The sequence below is a fragment of the Panthera pardus genome, unplaced genomic scaffold (genome assembly GCF_024362965.1).
Source record: "Panthera pardus isolate Hobbes unplaced genomic scaffold, ASM2436296v1 HiC_scaffold_15, whole genome shotgun sequence".
NCBI classification, from domain to species: Eukaryota; Metazoa; Chordata; class Mammalia; order Carnivora; family Felidae; genus Panthera; species Panthera pardus.
The window spans coordinates 66,805,569-66,830,908 of NW_026526710.1; the positions used below are offsets into that span (position 1 = coordinate 66,805,569).

A 25,340-nucleotide genomic window follows, 5' to 3' on the forward strand; every position below is an offset into this window, starting at 1 on the left:
ATGTGTATATGTATACACATATGTATATATGTGTATCTCTTTTGGTAAAGTTTATTTGAGACGGAGAGAGCATGCACACACAAGTGGGGGAGGGGCAGAAGTGAGTGAATCCTAAGTAGATTCCACAGTCAGGGCCAAGCCCCATGTGGGGCTCAAACTCAAGACCACAAGATCATGATCTGAACCAAAATCAAGTGTCAGACACTTAACCAACTGAGCCACGCAGGTGCCCTGAGAATATATGTATATCTGGGTAAAGGGAATACAGGTGTTCAACATACTATTTGCATTCTTAAATTTTCCTGTAAGTTTAAAATGATTTTCAAGTAAGTTTGTGAGAAGTTGTCAGCAATCATTTGTTAAGATGAAAGAAGGCAAATGTCAATAACAAGGATGCTCAAGCTTTGGGGACTGGTGGGAAATATGTGAATGTGACATAAAACACATGTTTCTGATATATAAATATATACATATTTTTCCACGCATTTTTCTACAATGCATGAGCCATGATGCCTTAAGGAGCCTGGGCTCCATGGAATCAATTCTGAAAAATGACTGATCCAGGGACACAGGTGCAGCACTGATCTAAGGAGTTGTGTTATCAGATATCTGTCGGCCACAGTTTCAGACTTTTACTGTGGATGTTAAGCTCACAAAATTCTATTTAGAGGCCTAAAAGGTGCATCTGTTCAAAGGTAGGTGGGATCTAAGGCTGGGGAAAATATACAGCATCTTTGTTAAAATTGTCATCATATTTGTGATGATGAAACTATTTAATTTAGATTACGATGTATGGCACTTACAATTTACAAACCATATATTTATGTGTTCAGGTCTATAAATAAAAAATTATGCACAAATTCAAAATTTGCAAATCTGGAATTTGAAGGAATTTCTTGACTCCTGACATACCCAAAACTGATCTGCCCTTATGCTATGCTAAGCATAGCCTTTAATAATTTTGTCTGATGTGAATATCATATATTTTGCTGCAAATGTATGATTTGATAACAGGGTGCAAACAGAGACCCCACTTGGGATGTTAAATGTAACATTGTACATACATCATATTGTCTTTCTAAAATCTGAAAATTTCCAGATCTCAAAACAAATCTGGACACAAGTGTTTTGGTTAAGCAATTGTGGACCTGTGCTATATAATTTATTTAATGAACAAGCTACTTATTCTTGATTAAGTAAAGTAGCAGTTATGAGAGGAAATAGAATACTAGAAAGTAAAACTGAAAATTAAATCTCAATATTAATTTAAAGGACATAGAATTGGGCAAGATTTTAAAATGCTGACTTAAATAAAGATGTGGCAAATTATCCATAGCTGTGCTGTTCATTTGAATTATAAGTAGAATCATGATATACAAGTATTCTAATTGTATTTTCTCTTTTCCTTCTGTAGTTATTATTCATACACAAGCAAAGCCAGGCTGGCATAGTGGAAATTTTTCCATACTAAGAACTTAGATTAACAATCCCACTCCTTTTCCATCATTTTCCTAGTAATTTAGACTCCTTGACCAATTCCCTCAACTGTAAAATGAAATACGTAATTTAGATTAATATAAACCCTCTCCTGAATTTCAAAGTGAAATGATTCTAAAATTCATTACTTTATATTTTATTTTTTCATCCCATTTGGTTCTTAAAATAGTACATAGGGCTATAATATCCCTAAACTGTAAAAGATGTAATTTTGTTTGTTTTGAGGAAGAGAACCCTCTCATACTAATCAATTTCTTTTGTACACAGTGCAAGTTCCAGGGCCAGTAGAAAACCTGCAAGCTGTATCTACCTCACCTACCTCAATTCTTATTACCTGGGAACCCCCTGCCTATGCAAATGGTCCAGTCCAAGGTTACAGATTGTTCTGCACTGAGGTGTCCACGGGAAAAGAACAGGTAGGCAAGGGAATGGGCCCAGTGCTGCCACCTATTGGATGGTCCTAGGACCAGAGGAGATCTGCAAACTCTTGGTCCAGTCCATGATGTTAATTGAACAGCTGATAATTTTTAAATACTGATTATTAGAAACGTTAAGCAATTTAATTGAAATTTAATTGAATTCTGGTTGTAAGAGAGGCAAATGGACAATGAAATGAAGTCACTACAAAGAATGGTTTTTGTTTGTTTGTTTTTGTTTTTGTTTTGTTTTGTTTTTTAGTTGTAATAGCTAGTGGCCTGGGCCAGCATAGCCACATTTATATTAACTTATCTGGTCCTAGAAACCATTTGCATTGTCAGTCCTTGTCTTAAGGATGACTGATCTCTTATTCAAAGGCCTCAGTCAGCTTGCTGCTTTCATTCTATATATCCGAGTTATTTCTGTCCTTTCCTCACCATTAGGTTGTAGTCACCTATCACTTTTCATTGTTTTCAATAAGCCTCACTCCAGAAGGCTACTTGCCTCCTTTCAAGTTGCTTGTAATCTGTGGTTTGCGCAGATACTTGAAAATAGGCAAATTAGATTTAGGGGGAGACACATGAAAGTCAGCAATTCTATTCTGTGACATATATATGACTGTTGAGATGTTTACTTCCGGCTTCTCAACCTCATGTGGGAAAAGATAGATAGTCAAGTGCATAGGTAAATAAGAAAAATCAAGAGCCTACCTTGGGATACCAGAGTTCTCAGGATATGTTGTGAAGCTTGCCAAGCATACTGTGGCCTTCCTGCTTGCACATAAACTGCATGATAGGGATTTTGCTTTTTAAAGATGTTTTGCAACAGCCCTATTCAGAAATAGTTCAAGTCCTAAGTTATATTGAGCAATAGGAATTACTAAGAGCTCCTTCTACACAATCATTCATCATGGTTTTTTTGTTTGTTTGTTTTCTGTCCCCATGCTATTTAGCCCTTGTTTTCAGCTTTCCATTCTCTCCATTTTCTATACATTTTTGTCTTTCCCATGATGCATTTCACCAATCCACTTAAAAAAATTCAGAAGTGATGCTACCTGAGACAAATGTGAGTGTGAGCATCATTGTGGAGAGCTAATAATGGGTCTTCTACAGCAAACTGGCTCTGATTTTTCAATGACCTTCACCTCCAGTACCTCATTTCTGCTGCTGTGACGTACTGAAAACAGTTCCAACCCACCTCACAGCATTGTGAGAGATAAAGATTATGGCAAAGTATCTGTCAGTTTCAAGAGCCATGGGTATATTTCAGCAAGGGAAGGAAGAAATCCACTGTTTCTTAGTGAATTATTCCATTTAGGGGAGAGGAGTAACGATCTGTTCCCATGGATTCACAGGTTGCCTTCTGCCCGTCAGTATCAGTGTGGGTGGAATATTGCATACCATTCAATGTATTGGGTGGTGTTAAACACATTGGAACTTAATGACTGTAAAAATAGCATGGTGCTATTTTAACTAGGAGTCTACAGAGTGGTTTGGAATTTAGTGGGGGAGTGTGTGTCACAAGTTAGGTTTTACAACAACTCATTATAAGGCTAGAGCGTGGTTCTGTGAGTAAGAGTCTAATATCCAATTCACTGATTGCACAGAATGGCTGCCATTTCTGCTTTAATGTGCCTCCTGAATAACAGTTTGACATTTTATGTCTCCAGAATATAGAGGTTGATGGACTATCTTATAAGCTGGAAGGCCTGAAAAAATTCACGGAATATACTCTTCGATTCCTAGCTTATAATCGCTATGGGCCAGGAGTATCTACTGATGACATAACAGTGGTTACACTTTCTGATGGTAAGTGTTAAATGGTGAAACTTGACTCACTTATTTGATAGTAATGAAATAATACTGCGTGTATGCCATGGATTGCGTGTTTAAGGCCTTTGAACTAAAATTTAATGGCATATATTAGCATTAATTAAAAATTTGGCTACTTCACTCAAACTATCTATTACAGTTAAATTTAAACTTTCTTTCAAAAGGTATATTATATGCTCTGTGTCAGGATTTCCTAGTGTTGCAGGATTCTTTACCACAATACCCAGGATTCGTTGTCTTGCTGCTTCAAAGAATGAAGAGGTGGACACAAAATGAGCAACAGGCAAAAGTTTATTAGAGTATAAGATTAGAAAGGAGGAATAGTAGGAAAGCTCTCTTTACAGAGAGGGGCATTTGAAAGTGAATGCCCAAGAACTGTAGGCAAGGGTCCTGCTTTTATAAGGTTCTGGTCAACCCTCCCCCAGCCTTCCCCCTTGTTCCTTCTCAGGCTCTACCCTTATTGGCTTGATAGCTCTAGGTGCTAGGTTGTCAATTCCAGATTGTCTGGTTTCCATTGTATGAGGGGTAGCCTATGGCCATACTTCGGTCTTTTGTCAAATTCCTGAGGGAAACCTGAAGAGAAAACCAGAAATCCAGAATGGGTGGAATCTGTTACATTCTTAAGAGGAACCTTATGCCTGAGGGGGTGTGCTGTGGTCAGACACCCCTCCCAGCATTGTTTCAAAATATGTGTTTTTCTCCACCCAGGGACCTCGGGTCCTATCCTTTCCCTCTCTGCCAATTTTATCCTGTCTTTTCCTATCATATTAGTAGGTTATCTTCAAAAGTGGGACTACTCCTAAGAGTTCAAATTATTTTTTGGGGGTGGTTTCTTAATGTCTGTAAACACTGACACATTTGTGCATGTGTGTGGACTAATTTACATTGGTGTGGTTCTTTTTATTTCTCATTCTAAAGAGGAGTGGATGACTAAAGGTGTAAATGATGGACAGCCCTCCTATGTATACCTCTTAATTTGAAAATATGTCATAAGATTTAGGCCAAATAATTCATTATTTCAGGTATTAAAACTAAATATGAAAGTGCATAATTTTAGCTGTACCTTGCCCAACAAATGAAATATTAGACATATTTTCTTAAATGTCATAAAAGAGAGGAAGAACTCTTAATGAAAAAGATGGATTTGGCAAAGCAGTAGCAGAGGAAACTAGACATCTAAGAAAAGGATAATGAAATGTTGGGAAATTTAATGACAAGTGAAAATAAAGGACAGCAGAGTATATGATGTGGGGCTAGTGGAAATTCAAGCAGGTGTAGAGATGCAGAGATGGCCTCTATGAATATTAAAAAGGCAACAAGCTATCTCTTTTCAGCAGTGGTTTCCATGTTGTTGTATATAATTCTATAAATTATTGATCTGCTGAATTTCAAGGGAAAAAAAGACTTTACCTTGTGATTCCTTAACCAATCCATCATTCTTTAATCTAGAAAAGTATCTGGGCGGATATTTCACACAATATCAGTGGAATGAGGAAGGTCATGCATGTTATTAAGGACAGTGCAGTGAAGACACAGGAGTGATGCTCATTTGCAATTTCAACTTAAAAAAATTTTTATGTAACACCACTTCAGCATCGTTTTTAATGCCCATCCATCTGATTCTGTTATTGAAGACGGAATAGAATATTTATTGGCAGAATAAATTACTTCACAACTTATAATTATAAAAATAAAAGGAAAACAAATGAAAATGAATATTTTACATAATTTATGTAGATTTCATTCACACTCTGAACTGTAATACTGTGGCCTTATTCTCCACTTTGGTTTTAAATGTCATAAGTGAGAGAGATAGATTATTACTCATTAGTCCAAGAATGATTATCTCTAAGTGTTGTAACAGTTAGGACTTAGAAAATGCCTGTCACTAAATAAAAGGATTTCATGACCCTAACCCAGCAAGCATCATTGTACAAAGGATGCCAACTTCTCTTTATCGATGCATTTGATAGGAGAAAGCAGGAACTGAATGGCCCCTTAGAGTGGGCTCCTGAAACTTGTCTGCAATCTCCTTCACAATCAATTCATCTCTTTGGATTTCCAACAAAAACCCCTGCACTCTTGACTTTCTCTCTCTTATTATCCAGTCCCCTTCTTTTTGCTCATGCTGACGTCTTCTCTCTGTTGAAGCTGCCCATGCTGTAGTCACACATCCTACAAAGATATATGTTTAATCACTTTTCATAGTCTGCTACTTTCTAGTCCTCAGTTGTGAAGCTGTCTTCTCCTTGACTTTCTGGGTGTTATAAAAGGGAGATGTTGTGGAAATTAGATGAGCTAATCCATGTAAGCACCAAAAATATGAACATGGCATATATTTAAGCGTTCAATAAATATTATCTATGACAATGTACGTGTCACTTTTTCTCTGTATACTACACGTTCTTTAATGTGAAGAATGCTGTTATGTCCATCTCTGCATTCATCATCTCAGTAAATATTTACTGAATTAATCAGATAGCTAAGCCAAACAATATAATTTTTTTTATGTGTAGACTTATCTTTAGAACTTTCCATTTATGTGGCTAATTTAATAGATGACTGTGCCTAAATACATGCATGTTATTGAGGGCACCATGTTTCTTATCAGGTCAGAGGATAGCATAAAATTGATATCGGGACCAGAGAAAAATTAAATAAAAGCAAAAATGAAATACAAATAATGGGTTTTTTTCTGAATTAATTATCCCAGTGGTCTTCCTGTTATGCTAAAATGCTTATAAAGATTTCTGTTCTGATAAGCTCTCATCTCTAATTTAGCCTGCTTTAATTGTGTTTCTGGGAAGAAAAATTGTTTTTCATTCAAATCCCTCTACTTACTGTATCATTTGTATATAACGATGTGCTTCTTTAAACCCTTTGAGATGGACATCAGATTTAGGCAGTCTAATAGCACGGAATGTAACTAGTTTTACCAATTTGTTCCCAAATATTTTCTCTTGAACCAGTTGATGAGTGTAGGTCACTTAAAAGATTTTATGAATCAATTAATATTTATGAGCTTCCATGTCAGCTTGCTCTCTGCCCATAAGCAGAGGGACCCAATTTCATAGACAAGCTTAACTATAAGAATGTGCTTTTTACTGTTATCACTGGTATTTATTGAGTACTTATTAGTACAAGGCCCTGTTCTAATCACTTTGCATTAATAATCTTTAATCCTTATGATGCTATGATTTTTTCTACTTTACAGATGACAAAACTAATATTAGAAAGAGGTCACAAAAGCTAGCCTGGTAAGCAGCAGAGTCAGATCGCAAGCTAGTAGGAAAAGAAGCAAGATTTAATGTGAAAAATCTTGAGTTTCTCTTATTCTATAATGAAGTTCTTATATCAATTGCTGAAAGTACAAAGCTCATAATTATATATGAATTATTTCAATCCATAAATTATATGTACAGGACAGCACACATTTGGTAAGGGGAGGAACTCAAGTACCTGACTCTATGGAGATTGATTTACAAATGTGGGAACTTTATCTACTATACAGAATATATCATCATCATATGTATCAAACCAGCATGTTTCGCCATATTGAGGGAGTTTCTAGACTGAATATCTCTGATCAGCCTTAACCAACCTATTATAAATGATAAATTGCTTGACATTTTGAAGAGAAAACAATGAACCATGGCTTTCCTCTTTGCTTCATGAGACAATGAAACATCTTGGGAAGTCAAATAAAGAAAAGCTCAAATAAATGTAGATCCTACTTCCTTCCACCAAGCATATAATCCTATCTACTTTATCTATTTATGTCTCAGGAATATGGGAATTGATAGAGGGAGGGAGTGGGGATTGACAACTAAAAATACTGTAGAATAAACTCTACTTTTTTCCTGATTACATAAGTCAAGAACAGCCCATGTGCTAGAAGTTTGTGAAATTATATGATGGAGCACTTAGCATTTTTCAGTTGGTGCCTATTTTAATTTTCAATGCTTTACAGCATAATTTAAATATGGATCATATTAAATTCTTTCTCATTGTGAGGATGTCAGTCTGTTTAGTTTTTCTGATCACACACATTGTTATTATTTCCAGCCTACTCTAATACTTCGTCTTTTACAGAAACAGAATGTAGAGACGGTCTTATTAAAGCCTCTGCATTCTTCCCTTTTCTGAAGACTGGGAATGTCCACAGGTCTGTGAAGGTAGTTTAGGGAAGTCCATTTCATTATTATAACATTTGAGAAGAGTCGAGAAGATAGGAAGTTTGCCAAATGCAGAAGAGCCCTTCTGACTATTTTAACTATAGAGAAAAAAAAATCTTAATATTTTAATCATAGTAACATGAACATAGAATATAAGATAAAGGAATGAAAATTTTAGAGATGAGTTTTAAAGGAAATTTAGCTGTAAAAAAAAAAGACTCTTAAAACTCCACGATAAAGGGCATCCAAATGTCAGCAAACATGTGAAAAGATGCTTCACATTACTGAGCCTCAAGAAAAAGCAAATAAAAACACTACATACCTACAAAATGACTAAAATGGAAGAGATTCAGAAAAAACAAACGTTGGTAAGGATACGGAGATTCTGGACATTTGCTACATTCTTAGTGGGAGTGTAAATTGGTGGGACCACTTTGGAAAATTTTATCATATGTATATTTTTCCTTGTTTACATATGTATAACCCCCATAGAGGTTTTACTTCTACCATGATTTCCACTGCTAGGTATATAAAGGTATATAAAGAAGAAAATGAGTGTAGTTGTTTGTCAAAAGACATGTACAAAAATTTTCATAGGAGATTTAGTCTTACAGTCCTAAATCTAAAGTAGTTGAAGGCCATTCATCAACAGAATGAGTAAATATAAAATAGAATAGTCATATAATATAATACGTAGGAGCAATAAAAGACAAACAGAAGCACTAAAACTACTGCTAGATGCAACAGATGAATGAATCTCAAGAAATAATAACGAGTAAGAGAAACCAGCCTAGAAATAATAACTGATTTCATTTTTAGTAAGCTTAAAAGCAAGCTAAACTAATCGATGGTGTTAGAAGTCAGAATAGTGGTTACTCTTAGAAAGGTATTGATTGGGAGGGGACTCAAATGAACTTTCCAGGATACTATATATTCTAAATCTTCATCTAGGTGGTGTTTAAATGCGAACACACCCACACACATACAACTGTATCCAATCATGCATACAAGATTTGTGCATTATACTATATGTATGTTATACCTTAATTAAAAAAAATAAAACTGCAAAAAGAAAGCTTGTTATGACTAAAACTCTAAGTGTGATAAAAAGTTTTATTATTTCTTATAATCTCTCTGTTAATTAATTAATTCAACGCATATTTGCTGAATGTGACACTTTTATTGATACTGAGGATTCAGCATCCAAAGAGGCAAAAATCCTGGTCCCTGTGAGGAATTATATTCCTTATTTGAAAAGAAATATAATGTGAACTAAAGTAAGTTGAATAATAAAATCTATTTATTAAATTATAAACTATTTTTTGAAAGGATTATTGACCTAATTCATGAAAATAAGACCAGTGAGTGTTATTTATCACAAACTACATTGGCCACAGCTTTTATCAAGTACTAAGATAAGAAGTTCAAAATCAAAACAAAGTGATTAAAATTCTTATGGTGTCCAGGAAGGTCCAAGAGCTAATATTTAAGTATTTGTTTTTTCATATAATCATTGAGTCAGTAAATATTAGTTGAATGTCAGTTTGAAGGCTGTAAAGATTAATGACACATATACCCTCATGGTGAATACTTTCAGAAAGTAAACTCAGAGTAGGGCATAATGAATTCAGGGGAAAATACAAGTACCCTATAGAAATATAGATATTGTCCAAGTTCAAGTTAAAGAAGGGGCAATGTGACAGAAAATGGCCTTTAAATTCTTGAAAATGCTAAGAGCAATTCTTCTCTGTTAATCAATTTGTCATGAACAAATAGGGACTATATTTTACAGATTAACATATGTTAAGCATTTATTGAATGCTACTTCTATTTCTTTTGGGGGGCAAAAAACATTGTTTATGATTTATCCAAGACATCTAGGATAGTGTCTTACACATAATAGCTGTTCAGCGAATGGTTGTCTTTGAATTTTTCACACGATAGAATATTCACTTTTTGACATAGTAAATATTTATTACAAGTATTATAAAGAAATTTGTATATATTCTTCCTTTTCCCATGAAGGAATCGGGCAATCAAAATGCAAGCAAGAGAAAAAAAAACAGAAAATCTGCAAAGAAAAATAAACTGCTTTTTTTGTTCCTGGAATTGACTCACCGAATGTTATTTGATAACTTGCTTGCATCTGTGACACATAGGTTTAATTACATACAGATAAAAAGAGGGATGTATTTCATCTTTTCTCTTTTTAAGAGATAATAAAGATTGCATTAAGGGGATTAAGCAACAAGAGTGACCATTAGAATGACATATTTTATAATAAAACCATGCAGATCCTGAAATGCACAACATCTTAAGCCTTTAAAACCACTCCAGGAAATCTCCGGTGTGTTTTTATTGGCTTCTCTGGGAAGGTAATAATAAGAAAGCTGTAATTAAATGGCAGTCTTTGGTATCACGGCAGGTGCTCTCTTACCAAACAGTTTTGGGGGCTCCCTATATGGATAACTGGCCTACCAAGTGAGAACAAATAAACAGATGCAGTTATTTTCCATCTCTCCAGGAAAATTTTGAAGTGCCACCTGGATCAGCCTACCTAATTATCATCATGAACTGTGAAAGTCATGCTTTCTCTTTTCACAGAGGGTTGTTGTTTCTCTTTTATGACTTTGGCAGTAACCATCTCACCTTGTTTTATTCCTTTTAGTGCCAAGTGCCCCGCCTCAGAACGTCTCCCTGGAAGTAGTTAATTCAAGGGTAAGTCATGGAAAGTTTCACTATTTCAGTACTTACATGTGTAATTTTCACTTACCCATTCATTCACCTTCTTGGGAGGCAGGGTGGTTTCCATGTGAAGAAATGTTCCAGAACAGCACAGGGAGTGAGTGGCATTGATTCCGCCTCTTCTTCAACCATACTTGAATTAATTAAAGGAAACATTTGTTTACTAACAGCACACAGTTTTATGAATGTGACAGTGATTAAAGTCTATTCCATCAGGAAACAAAGATGTCCATTTACCTATAGTGACTACATAGGACATAATGTGTTAGAGCACTTGAATGAAGAAATGAACGTCTTCACATTGAGAGAGGTGGAATAGAGACTTTGTTTCCTGACAGATTAGTTAGAATGGAATATTTTATCATAATCTCTATTTTTTACTTGTAAATATATACATTGAAGGCCCTTCTTGAGGTCCAATAAGGTTATATTTATGAAACAGTGTTATCCATTGGTTAGCGTTTTCCTGGCCTGGAAAGTTGATATAACTTTCAAATGGACTTAAAGTAAGCTAGGTATAGCTGAAGATAAGGAACCTAATGCCAGAAATCAGTTTGCTAGAAGCATCTCCTTATTTCAAGTGTGCCTTGGGTTTGAAAATCAGCTAAAGGCATATAGTACAGTGAAGCAAACAAGGATTGGTTTGGCTTGACTCTTTCATCGCTTGGTTGTGTGCTCTCAGGGAAATAATTTCACTATCCCTGAACCTCACTGAGTGGAGGCGGGGTGGGGGGGGGGCAGCCTAACTGGTGTCTAAGCTCTGGAAGACAGCAGGGAAATTATAGGAGTCTTAGAGAAAGTCATACTCTAGTTTTTATCCTAGCTTTCTCTTTTAATACCTGTATGTGATCTTAGAAAAGTCTCTAACCTCAACAAACCTCAGTTTCTATACTCATGTAATTTGAATGTTAATGCTTTCCTTATTGATTTATCATGAGGAAGTAGTAATATATACATAGGATCTAACTTTGTGTCGGTAGCTATTACTTCCCTCAACGTACAATTCCTTGCCAAATTTTGCAGAAATCTCTGATGAAGCCCTGTTTTGTGACTTTGAGCAGATTTGCCTCTGTCAAATAAATTTGTCTTTTGGAACAGGTGAAATGTCTCTAAAATTGTTAGCCTCTTTTATTTTTAGTCCCTATATTGGATAAGAACTAGTAAAACAAGTTTAAAATTAGAAGGAGTAAAATAAGTAACTTAGAAAAAAAAAAGCTAAAGGATAATAACCAGAGATAAGTATTCCCTAAAAACTATATTTTTATTGGCACCAACATTAAATGTTTTACAGATGCACCATTCAAATTAAGAGAATGCCAAATCATAGTCAAGTAGATTTTTACAATTATTGTAGGTTGTTAATGAGTGAAATTTGGAAAGCACATTTTGATTCTATTGTTTTAATTACTTATTTTTATCAGAGTTCTCACCTGCCTCACATCTTTCCTCCAAGACAGAACATAGAAATTGATACAAGCTATTTATGTGTATGTATGTGTGCTCTTATTCCATACAGTCTACTCTAGTAAAAGATGAATGTTTTCTTCTGAAATGTGAAGAAGGCATTATTGAATGACCTTGGATGCTGACTACATTTAAATATGGATTTTTTTTTACCTCCCTCAAAGGGGAATTCCTGTTTCACAAAATTGGATTTTCAACTGATTTCTATATGTGTATACAAATATCCCAACCTGTCCTTTTCTATAATATGCAATGCTTGCAATGACCAAATATAAGCACTCCTGTTTCTATCCTCTTGTGGTTATATCTGGAACATTGCACTGCTAGAAAACTTAACTTGTTCATTAGCTTTTTAGAATGAATACAGCAGGCCCAGGCACTGGAAAGCCTCTCCTTCTCTTTGTTATCTTATTTCCTAGCTTTTATGGAAATATAAATTATGAATTTGGATTATTCTTGGATTGTTACCAAGGAGAAAGAAACTAGATGGCAAAAACACTTTTGTTTTTATTCCTGATGATGATGAGGAAAAAGGCAAAAACAATATTATATTTTGATGTTCTTATGTTTGAAACAAAAGAAAAGTTCTCAAATATATTAATATTTACCCCTGACTATTGCCATTTTAAGAAACAAAATTTATTTAAAAAGGAATATTTTAGTTATGTAAGTAGTATTATTATCTTTAAACTAAAAGAATTAAACATTAATGTCATTCATTTTACTTGAGATTTCTATTTAATATAGAAGGAACAGAGCCATATTTAAAATTTTTTATTCTATATAACATTGCAATTACTGAACATAACTCATTTTTTTACTGACAGTCAATGAGAATTGACTGGTGGTGTTAATATCTGTGCACACAGATGGCTAGGATTTCTTTCTTTCTTAGGTTTATTTATTTTGAGAGAGATAGAGAACATGTACACATGTGTGGGGGAGAGGCAAAGAGAGGGAGAGAGAGAATCCCAGGCAGGCTCTGCACACGTGGGACTCAAACTCACAAATCATGAGATCATGACCTGAGATGAAGTCAGATGCTTAACTGACTGAGCCACCTAGGTGCCCTGATGGTTAGCATTTCTGTACATAAAACTGAAAATTCACTATAGTTATAAAATTACCATTTAGAGGTACTTGTTAAGGTTCTGGCTCCCAGTAAGCCAATAGGACTGAGAAATCCTGTTTTAGGTTATGTTAATAGTAAGGTTCTTACACATTTAGATAAAAGAACCAAAAGAAATTATGTTACTTTATTGTCCTTAAAACCCCCATACAGCAGATTACCTTTATAAAGCTATAATCATAGAACAGATTTAATTCTCTTTCTGCAAGCTAACAATGAACACAAATTTTGTTCTGAAGAAATGGCTTTACCTATAGATACTAGATTTTAGGTAATAATGAGTCATGATTGTGTGGTTACTTCTCATACTAAAATTTCTTTACAAGAAATAACATCTTCATTAAAAAAGAGAAAATAATGGTTTACACTATGAACTTTAAAATGTAACTGTTTTATTGGGAAAACTTTATAATAATTTTCTTAAGATTTTACTTTGAAATTCAATTATTATTTGAAGAAGTAAATTTTTTAAAAAATTTTTTAATGCTTATTTATTTTTGAGAGAGAGAGAGAGAGAGAGAGAGAGAGCGAGCATGAGTGGGGGAGGAGCAGAGAGAGAGGGAGACACAGAATCCGAAACAGGCTCCAGGCTCTGAGCTGTCAGCACAGAGCCCAACGCGGGGCTCAAACTCGCAAACCATGAGATCATGACCTCAGCTGAAGCCAGACGCCCAAATGACTGAGCCACCCAGGAGCCCCTGAAGAAATAAATATTACAACTTAATTAGTTGGCGAGAATATAAAGCCTAAATTTGTATAGTCTTGGAAGGGCTTATGTTGGTACTTAACCATTTTCCTATGTTCCAATACAAAAGTTCTGAGAATAAGAACATTTAGAGAATGCTAGGATTCAGGATGCTGGGCCCTGGTGCTAGCTCTTTGAGATCTTAGAAAGTCAAGATTAGTTTCATCTATTCATTCAACATTTACTGTGTACTTATGATATATCTACAATATACTGTATACATACACACTGCATATACACCTACTATACATATCCAGTCTCTGCCTTCATGGAATTCATAGTTTAAATAGGGAAACATATGAGAGAAAATTCACTTTTAATCTAACCAAATTTGATCTGTTGTAACTCCTCAAAGTTGACATTATTTTCTCACTGTTAACATGAGTGGGTTGGCGAGACAATCTCTAAAATCTTGTATGGCCCCAAACATCTATTACTGAAATATCACTTGTTAGGCCTTTTCTCAATCATTTTATCTTTACAGAATTAGAGAAAATTGCACAAGTATATTGATTAAAGTATAGTGGACTCAATTCACATGTGTTCAGATATTTATTGACTGAGACTATAGGCTGGTTACAAAGAATGAAATAAAAAAATAAACAAAATCCAGTATATCATCAGGCATGGATTCTTGTTCAGGTTGAGGTTTTTTTTTAATGTGTAATAGTGATTTCCTCTCATTATATCATTGCACCTCTCTAGTGTTGAAATTCTTATCCTTGGATACCAGATACATCTATGTGGATGTAATTTTTTTTTTTTTTGCATTCCAAAAGCTAATACCCAGTTAGTCACTCACTGTTTGATAATGTGTGTGATGTCTTAATTGCAACAGTAGAAAAGGGACTGGTGTCTTCTTGTGTCTTAGTTCCTCAGTCCCCTGTGTGTCAGCATATTTTGGCATGCTTAAGTAACTTGAAAATTAGTTTACTGATCATTCAAATCCCTTTACTTAAACACTACCCAAAGGGAGAATTAAAACAGCAATTCCCAACTCCAGAAAACATACTGATCATTTTTGCCCCAGATATTTTAACATCTTTTTTCTTTCTTTTCTCTTTTTCTTCCTTTCTTTTCTTTCTTGAAAAACAAAACAAAAAGTGACGTGGAGATAATCTAAGTGCTGTGTCACTGGGTAACCTCAGAGGGGTCTGCTTCTGAAGATGTGCTGTGACAGAATGAGTTTGACTAAGGTCTCTGTCTCCTGCCATTGGACTGGTTCTCTTATCAACAGAACTTGATAGTTAGGTGGACAGCTGAATGAGTCATTTGCGTTTGACTCCCAACTGGGATACCCACTTGTTAGGGACGTGATGGAAATTGTAAAAGTTAGGAAAGGGGAAAGAGGAAGAATGAAAAACAAAGAGCTGGTGTAAGTTATAATATTTATTTGCAGATCCTCTGTGCGCCCCCACCCCCACCCCGGCCCCGATTTAAGGTTTCTTCTCTTGGCTGTCCACAGGGCACTTAAATTCGTACCACTCTCTGCTGTATCTCATCTCCCCTGAAAACATACTGCTCACACAGCTGTTCTAGATCCTGTTCTTCAGTCTGACCATGCTTCCTGTGAATGCTGATCTCCCCCTTGTATGTTGCACATAGGCATAAGTCTCAGATATCTCATGAACACAAACTTTTTGTTTGTTTCTCTCCCTGTCATCCTAAATCCTTCATAAAATACACTTTGGCCACTGAGTTATTTGGAGCCAGAGCTCTGAGTCCTCCTCCAACAAATACAGTTGGTTTCTGAAATGCATTTAATGTGGAGACAGAGGACACATAGGAGACCTTAGGTGATTCATACCATGCAAAGATAAATTAGAAGCTGGTATTTACAATAATGTTTACATTCCAAACTTCACACTGGGGTTTTTAATCATAATACACAGAGAATTTCTGCTTGATTATAGTGTGTGGTCCAGTTATTCATCAATTCAATTCAAATGGATATAGATCTCTTATATTTATTTCAGTTATTCTTCACTGATGCATTACACGAGTGTTCTTTGAGCATAGATGATGTGACTGAAATGGTCTTGGGAAGGGTATGAGGGTAGGAGCCTAACTATAAGGAAGACAATGTTTTCTAGTATTTCTTATAGTCTAGCCTTTCTGTTTTTGCCTAGAATTTGTAGAATATACTCACTATAAGTTTTAATGTTGTGTTAAAATCAGACAACATGAAATAATTCATGAGAAATCCCTCAAGAATATAACTATTTGGTCTGTAATTTGGAAGGAACCCATCTTCAGATATCTGTTATCCTGCTTACATTAAAAAAAGATACATTTTATTGTAGTAAAATACATATAACATAAAATTTACCATTTTAACAATTTTTAAGTGTATGGTAAGTGACATAAGTACATTTATATCAATGTGAGATCATCACCACCATCCACTTCCAGAATACTTTTTATCTCCTCAAATTGAAACTTTCCCCATTAAATAATAATGGCCCATTTCTCCCCTTTCTCCAAGGCCCTGCCAACTACCATACTACTTTCTGCCACCTGACTTGTTTTATAAAAAAATGAGAGGACTGATTCATGAAAAGAAATGTGATTGCCTTTTACTTTATCTTAATAGAGAAATGAGAACACTCTTAAAGTTTTATATCTTCGCAGGGAAATGAAGGATCTAATGAATCATAGTAGTGAAGAATATAGGCAGATGCTTTAATTGGCTGGGAAGAAATACCTCACTTCCACTATTGATACTGCTTTCCGAATACTTCTGTTTCCAAGGTCCCACGTTTATGAATAATTTTTTTAAAATGTACTAACAAAACCAACTGGCATAGTTAATAATAAGGAACCGGAAATAGGTGCATGGGATTGTTCTGGAATGACTCTGAAAACATGATTTGGTCACCAGGATCAATTTCATATCCCATCACAATTTAGCTAGTAAACCAGTAGCTAAATTGATCCTTTTTCTTTTGGAGTTCCAATAAATCAACAGTTTCCATCTTTTTTTTTTTTCCCTAGTGAAAACACAGTGAATGGATAAACTCTGATGGGAAGGATATTAGGAGAGTAAAAATAAATAAATAGCCAATTTTTAAATAATTTAAATGCACCATGCCAATTTAAATACATTCTGTAAATAAGCTGAATAAGAGAATACACCATAAACTCAAAACATATCTTCGTATCACACTATCACTCATTCTCTCAGAGCTGTTCTTGGAGAGTACTGACTCATGATACTTTCCCCAGCAATGATGTTGTATGGTTTAAAAGTTGTGTGAAATATAAGTCCCCTATTAGAGATACTAAAGGCTGTGAAAAGTATTTAACTCTGTTTTGGTCAAATGATTTCTTTATAGATGCCTTTTATACTAAACACTATCTTTAAAACTTTTCCATGTTACTTATCTTGGTAATATCATACACATTCCAAACAACTATGTAGTCCATAAGTTGAGCTAACTCATCCCCACAAAATTAATTTAAAATAAAAATATAGGGGTGCCAGGTGGCTTGGTTGGTTAGGCAACTGACTCTTGATTTTGACTCAGGTCATGATCTCACGGTCAGGAGATTCAGCCCTGTGTTGGGCTCCAATTCAGAGTGGAGATTTTCTTTCTCTCTTGCTCTTTGTCCCTTCCCCACTTGTGGTGTCACTGTCTCTCTCAAAAATAAATACACTTAAAAAATAAAGTAAAGTAAAACTATAAATTAAGTATAAAAAGAAGAAAAACTAAATTTATAAAAAAAAAAAAACTAGAAGCAAATCTAGGAAGAGTCTTTACAAAGTGCCTATGTGCATAACTATGGAATATGGAGTTGAGAGTGACCCATGACTTCTCTGACAGGATTTGAATAAATTAGAGGCATGATTAAATCTCCATATCTAGGGGTGCCTGGGTGGCTCAGTTGGTTAAGCATCTGACTCTTGATTTCAGCTCAGATCATGATCTCAGGGTTCATAAGGTTCAAGCCCCATATTGGACTCCAGGCTGACAGCCTACTTGGGATTCTCTGTCTCTCTCCCTCTCTCTCTCTGCCCCTCCATACCACACACATGCACTTGTTCTCTTTTTCTCTCTCTCTGTCTCTGTCTCTCTCTCTCTCAAAAAAATCTCCACATCTATATAAACTTTTTATAATGTAAACAGGATTACAAAAACATTTTCTAGAATGTTTCAAATACTTACATGTATCATTTTTTGTTGTGTGTTTGGGAGTTATTGTATTTTGTTCTTTCCAAATTTATTCTCATTACTGCCATCTAGGATACCTGCAGAAAGGATTTGGAGAAACAGACTAAAACATATGGTAAAATACCACCCTCTTGGGAGTTCTAGCCCCACTTTAATATCACCTTGTAATTTGTACTTCATCACACACATTTCTAATGGCTCCATTTCTGGTTGACTCTGAAGGCAAAGCTCACTTTAGCCTCCCCATGAAGTTTAATGAGATTTCCCTCAAGTCATACATTTTTGAAAAGTGGGAGGTTTAATAATGGGCCTAAATTAAATGAACCTAGGTCTAGTGATAAGATCTCTGATTTTAATTTAGTTCAAGGAAGTTGCCCTTATGGTTGGAATGGTTGATTAGTTAGAGGACATGAATAGATTCAGTCCTACCAGTAGTGATTTGAATTTAGAGATGTTGAAACATTCACTTACATGCAAAAAACTTAATTTACTTGTCTAGCTTAAAATATTGATTACCTTAGAAAACAACTGTTAAAATACAAATCCTTCATCTGAAATATTTAAGACATTAGCATGAGTTATTTTAATTAACATTTTGATACATATTTAAGGAGCACCTAATTCTAACAATAATAATGCCGGTAATTAACTTTTCAGCAGGTATTCTGTGCCTGGCAAGGCGCTAACCACTTAAAATACTATTTTATTTACTTCTTTTATAATAACCCTATAAGTTCTAGTTGTTAAACTTATTACTGGAATATTAACTTTGAACTGAGCTTATTACTGGAAAAGCTACAACGAAGGCAGCCAATCTCTTTTCCTGGAGCTTGCGTAAATTCAAATACAAGGAGGCAGGTTAATAAGCAAACAAAGGATTGAACAATTAACACAAGAATAAGTTATGTGAAGAAAACTAAACACAATAATATGATAGAGAAGCACCAAATTTAAATCAGATTTCAAGGAAAAGCCTTTTAAGAAAGTGACACGTGTTGAATTCAAGAATATGAAAACGGCCAGTTTTTTTGTTTGTTTGTTTGTTGCACATTTAGGATAAGGCATTCCACATAAAGCTCATAGCTAGTTCAAAAGCCTTGGCAGGGGAACCGTCCGTGCATGATTGAAATAACAGTCATACGCATGGATCACAGATCTCTGGGTCACAGCCAGATCGTGTGGGGCTTTATAGGGCATGGTGAAAATTAGAATTTCATTCTGTGGATGATGAAAAGAGTTTTGAAAGGGGAGGGATCTCTTTTTAAAAGATCACATTGGCTGCTGTGAGGAAAATTATTGAGGATGGGCAGAGTAGAAGCAGGGACACCGTTTAGGAGACAATTGAGTAATCTGTATGAGATGATTGTAGCTGGGACCTGGGAGTCATTACAGCCGATGAAGAGAGAAATGGGAAAAATCATGATGTGTGTTGCATTTAGAACCAATAAGATTGGCTAATGGATTGGATATAAAGGGCAGGGGAAAGAGAAGGATCAAAGATAGAGACTAGATCTTTGCTACAGGAAATGAGTGCACTGTGGGGCTGTTTAATGAGATAAGGATGAATGCAGAAAAAGATTGGTTTAGAGGGAACAATCAATTAGTTTTTGGACATTTTGAATTTGAGATAAGTACTGGACATACAATTAGAGATGTCAATCATGTAGACAATCAGGCATATGAGACCAGAGGTCTGATGACAGGTCATGACAGGATATATAAATTTAGGAGTCACTGTCATATCAATGACACCTAGGGAGAGATTATAGTTAGAAAACCAAATGGCTGAATCTTGGAACACTGCACATTTAGTGATTGGACAGATGAGAAGGAGCAAGAGTGGTAAGAGAAAACAAAGAGGGATGGTGTCACAGAAGATAGAGTGCTGCCAACTATGTCAGTGCTGATGAAAAATACAGTAAAATAATGACGGCAATGCGACCACTTGGGAGGGAGCATGAAAATGGAGAGAAAGGCGAGGGTACTGCAGAGCGTGACCGCAGATGATGTTTTTGTGGAGTTTTGTTCTGCAGTGCAACAGGAAATGAATGGTAACTTTAGGGCATGGTAGGCTTGAAAGAGGTTTCACTGCTTGTTTTATTTATTTACTGTTGTTGTTGTTTCCTTTTTCAACATAAGGGATACTGCAACTTTTGCAAGTAATGCAGCATAGAGGGGAAAATTAGTGATGCAACGGAAAGAGTGGAAAATTGCAAGACTGCAATCTTTCATGTAGGCAAGAAGGTAGAGGATCCAGCATGTAGGCGGAGGGGAGTCAATGCTTCAGTGTTGGTAAGGTGAGCGAAGGCAGAGGGAGTGGGTGTGGATGCGATTGTATCATTTTGGAGGCAAGAGGAGAAGTAGAACAAAAGGTCTTCACCAACGTGTGAAGTCTTGAAGGATCAAGTATTGAGAGTTTGAAGACGGGGGACACGATGAGAAATAGTTATTTCAGGCTGTAGAAAAGAGAATCATAAAGTACATGAAATTATAATTGCTGAGCAGTGTGTGTGGCCTGACCATTTGAGATTTGTTGTCATGAATTTAAAGTGAAATTAGCCAACACAATTGTGTTTGTTTTCCTCTCTCCAGGGTGGTTGCTTGGTTGCTGGCCTGGGGTAGGCAGATAGTTGGGTTTTATTTTGTTTGGAGTTTGCCTCGGGAGAAGAGAGAGAGTGACTTAAGAGGTTTTGCCAGGGAGTCATTAAAAAGAAAACTCACTTCTTCAAAGCTAAGGCAGAAAAAGAGGGTATAGGAGCAGGGGTGATGGATAATGAAAAAGTGGTTTAAGTCAGTGGACTGTATCAATATCTCCATTTTTCCAGAGAGACCAGAGATTTAGAGAGGCTCGGTAATAAGCCATGTTGCCACACAGGGAGGAAGTGACAGCACTAAGATTTGAACCTTGGCTAGGGTTGTTGGTCATTTGGCCACTTCCTCCTATATATAGGGCCTTGTAAGAGAAGGAATTCAAAATAAGCTTTGACTTCAAATAGTTTAGTTTCTCAATGGGATTAGTTCCCATGAAGAAGGTAAGGTCTAGATCAGAAGCTGGAAGATGAGTTCACCCATCCAGTGAACAACAGAACTAGGTGTGGAAACCATGGAAAGAGGTGGGTGTAAGTGTCAAGACAGGAGACCTTTTAAGAAGGGGATTCAAAAAGACATGCCCCTGGATTCCCACTTTCTCCTGGGCTGAACCTACCTGCAAGATTCTATTTCTTGCAACCATGTATTTCTCCCTGATGAGCCTAAAAAAACACCTGAGGAGCTGTGTGACCTTGCATCTGCTACCTTTTAAAACTAACACATAATATGCTTATTTTCTAAGTGTCAATTCATAGATAATGATTTAAAGGTAGGAGAGCCTCCTGAAGAGTTTTAATAGTTGTGTTCATATGAGAATTCAATAATTTCCTAAATACAAGCTTCAAAGTAAAGCTTTAGCAAGTTAAGTTACCTGGCTGGCAATGCATGGAATTCTTACCAGGTTGTACTGTTTGGTTTACAGTTTAAGTCATTCAAGTGGTTTATAATTATTTGTGCACTAGGGGATAAAAAAGCACCAATATAATAAATATTTTTTTCACATCGTAGATGAAATCACAAAACAATGATCTCAATTTCCCTTAAAAATCTAATCGTTTGAAAAGAGCATTTATTTCCAATATCCAGTCCTTAAACTTTCTTAGTGTGAGATCAACTGATACACTGGAGATGAGAATGGAAATACTAAAAAGAGGTGCTATACATAATATCTACTAACTACTCAGACGTTCTTCTCACACTGATGATATCCGTTTTTTAACTGATTTCCTGAGATCTAAAAAGAACTCTGAAAATAAGTGTAACATTTATAAACTTATCAACTAGAAGTTGATCTTAAAAAGAAATTCTTAAAAAGAATTTCTAAATCTCTTGAAAAGAAATTCTAAAGATGTCTTTCTTCCCAATACACACAGCAATATTTTCCTGATGAGCAAAAGCACCTTATGATAAGGAAATATGTAAAGCAAGTATTTTCTACAAATTAGTATAGAAATTTATGTGCATAAAGGTGTAGTCACCCCAGCTGTATACCTCTCCAAATTATTTATACAATCTTAAAGACTTCTGGAATTTCCAAATGTAATTCTGGTTTTTCCGGAATTCCAAGTTCTAGAGTGTACTTATTAATAAAACTTTGAAAGGGAAAAAAAAATGAGATCACAGAGAAGAGCTTTACCTCAGCTCTCAAGGTTCGTTAGCAATAAAATAAAACTTGTGATTGATTGATTGATTTTTAGCAGCAATGGTCTAGAACCATTAGGAGATGTATGCTAGACTCAGAGAAAATGCAGATCAGAACACTTGCCATACATTTTATAGCAAACATGCTAATTTTAAAAATAAACAAAACTAAACCAAAAGGGCATAAATTAGATGAGAAACCTAGAGCAAGAGCAAATGTTCCCAGGTAATAGTGCAACTATCTAAATAAGAGTATTATTTTCAGATATAGCTGCTTTAGCAACCAAACTAAGTCTTTTCTATCATTGCCCTGAAGTCATTTTACTTTACTCTCATTAGAAAGCCCACTAACATTACATAATTTGAATATATACTCTCAATAACACTGAACACTGAAATCTATTTATTTATACATTTATTATGTTGCTTTTTCAAATAGAAAATGATAGCTTCCATTAATTGTCCAAAGCTGTCCAAAACATCACTCAGTCCACTGGAAAACTCTCCACGAGAAGTTGACAATCTAAAAGGGTAATTATCCTTGTGTTTCCTAAACATTTTAAGAAAATACTCTACATATTGTATTGAATAGAGATGGACTTTTCAAATACATTGAGAAGTATGTAATAGTAGGTTAAAAAGTGTAGAACAATTTAATATTTTCAGGAAATTAACTTATGATCATATTACATATCTAATCTTCATAGAACTAGGAGAAATTGCTTATGTCTTCTACAAATTCCTTTGTTCCAAAGCAAACAAGAAATTCTTTTTTTTTTTTTTTTGGTAATAACTCAAGTTCCTCCTATCTAAGCATTTCTCATACTTCAGAGAAATATATTTGGCAAACCATTTTGTGTTTTAGCTGAGAGGCAGTATCTATTAACTAGATAGTTGTCCATTTTATTTTTACATGGATAAAGTTGAAGAGACACACACAAAAGGGATTTATATGTGAAGAAATGCCCCATACTGACTTTAAATAAAATTCATATTTTAAAATATGAAGCTGACTGTAGATTTTTATCTTTTATGCATAGATGAATGTAAATGTTGCAAAGAATATATATGTCGATGTCCCTGACTGCAGTATCAACATGTACTTCTACAGAGATGTCTATATTTCAACATTTCCAAGTTGAGAGGGATATTTTTGTACCTCAAAGAAAGAAAAAACATATTTGTTTTTCATTTAGATGCTAATGTACATAATTCTCTTGATGAAGTCAAATATAATGACATTGAAAGGAAACATTCCAGTTCAAAAAAAATCCAAACGCTTTCTTAGTTTGGGAGTTTTATTAGAGAAAAGGGAACAAAAATTTTAAAAATTGTTTCTTCCATAATCCTGTGTTATTTTTGTGTGTGTGTTTATTCATTTGTGCATGCATTTATTCATATATTTGCTTAATAATAAATATTCATTGGGTATATACCACGTGACAGACTAGCTAGACGCTTATGCTCTGCCAGTTTAAAAAGAGGCCTCCCTGGTTGCTTGTCAGTCAGGAAACCTCAACACCTCCATGAGCAGTGGCAATGAATGAGAAACTCTGACAAGTGACAGCATCTGACATCGAATAGAGTTTCTGTTCTTATACAAGAAATTAACTTCTCCACCTGTGATAATGGCGGATGCTTGCCCCTTACCTATTGTATAGGGATGATTGGGACATTTTTAGACTATACTTAGCTTTGATATAGTCAGAGATGTTCTGGGTTGATGGACAAGAGGCCAGGTCTGTGAAGCTGAACGTGAGCTACAAATGGGACTGCATCTGCTCATTGCCCTGCTGTCCTGGAGCGGAAGCTGAGTGTGACAGAATCAGAAGGTGGAGGCTAACAGTTGCAGCTTGGAGAAAGAAGTGGAAGGCTCAGAGTTAAAGTTCTCAAACTTTATGCTCTTTAAGGAGCATAAAAGTCCTAGGGGTGCCTGAGTGGCTTAGTCAGTCAAGTGTCCTACTCTTGGTTTCGGCTTAGGGCATGGTCTCACAGTTCTTGAGTTTGAGCCCCACATCGGACTCTGCGCTGACAGTGGGGAGCCTGCTTGGGATTCTCTCTCTCCTGCCCTCTATCTGCCCCTCCTGTCTCTCTCTCTCTCTCCCTCTCTCTCTCTCTCTCTCTCAAAATAAGTAAATAAACTTAAAAAAAATTCTTATAAAGCAGGTACTTGTTTAGAATGAAGAATCCCTTCCCCACCTCCTACCACACACACTTCTGATTCAGTAGGTCTCCTGTCCAGGAAACTTGTATAGCAGATTACTGTTTCAGTGTGTAATCCAGAAAGCAGTCCATCCATTTGAAGTGATTATGATGAATGTTAAACACCTTCTTTAAAATATGACCATCTTGCCTAGTAAAGCCATGCTGAGTATTTAGCAAATTTAGAGACTTTCTCCTACTCTCTATTATGGACACTTTTGTCTTTAACACTAATTTATAATTGAAGATGCCCCCAAAGTAGAAGAATTACACTTCCTTTAATAATATCTTTATAATAAATATGTCATTTCCTTAGTAATGGATTATTTGAACCTCTTAAAAATGAAATGATCATATTTTTTAATAGATTTATAGAACACTGTTGTTGTTTTTTCCTTAGGGGACCTCAGTATCTAATTTTACTAATAACATGTAATCTTGTGTCTGTTATTCAGCCATTTACCCATTAATTAATTAATTAATTGACTAATTAATTAATTTTATTGATTCGTTTATTCAACAAAGAGTTATGCACCTGTTATTTAACAAGTAGATACTGGCATGCCTTCAGAGGTCTTACCAATAAATAACCTGAAATTTAGATCATTTAGGTAAACCATCTGAATTGTAGTATGATAAGCTAAATACACACATGTGAAATTTTCCCCTTATTTTGGATTATATATAAAGGGAGCAATGCTTGCCTTAAAAATCTTCACTTAAAGATTACAA

The 25,340-nt window shown here is 35.3% G+C and overlaps 1 protein-coding gene across 4 annotated transcripts in view; it reads left to right on the forward strand.

Moving 5' to 3' along the window:
- DCC (DCC netrin 1 receptor) overlaps window positions 1–25,340 on the forward strand; it is a 1,128,596-nt gene that overhangs the window by 836,866 nt on the left and 266,390 nt on the right. For all 4 annotated transcript variants that reach the window (XM_053902733.1, XM_019464025.2, XM_019464024.2 and 1 more), the window contains exons 10-12: window positions 1,765–1,913; window positions 3,584–3,722; window positions 10,590–10,639. In XM_053902733.1, coding sequence (XP_053758708.1) covers window positions 1,765–1,913; window positions 3,584–3,722; window positions 10,590–10,639 — 338 coding nt within the window. The remainder of the gene's footprint in view (window positions 1–1,764; window positions 1,914–3,583; window positions 3,723–10,589; window positions 10,640–25,340) is intronic.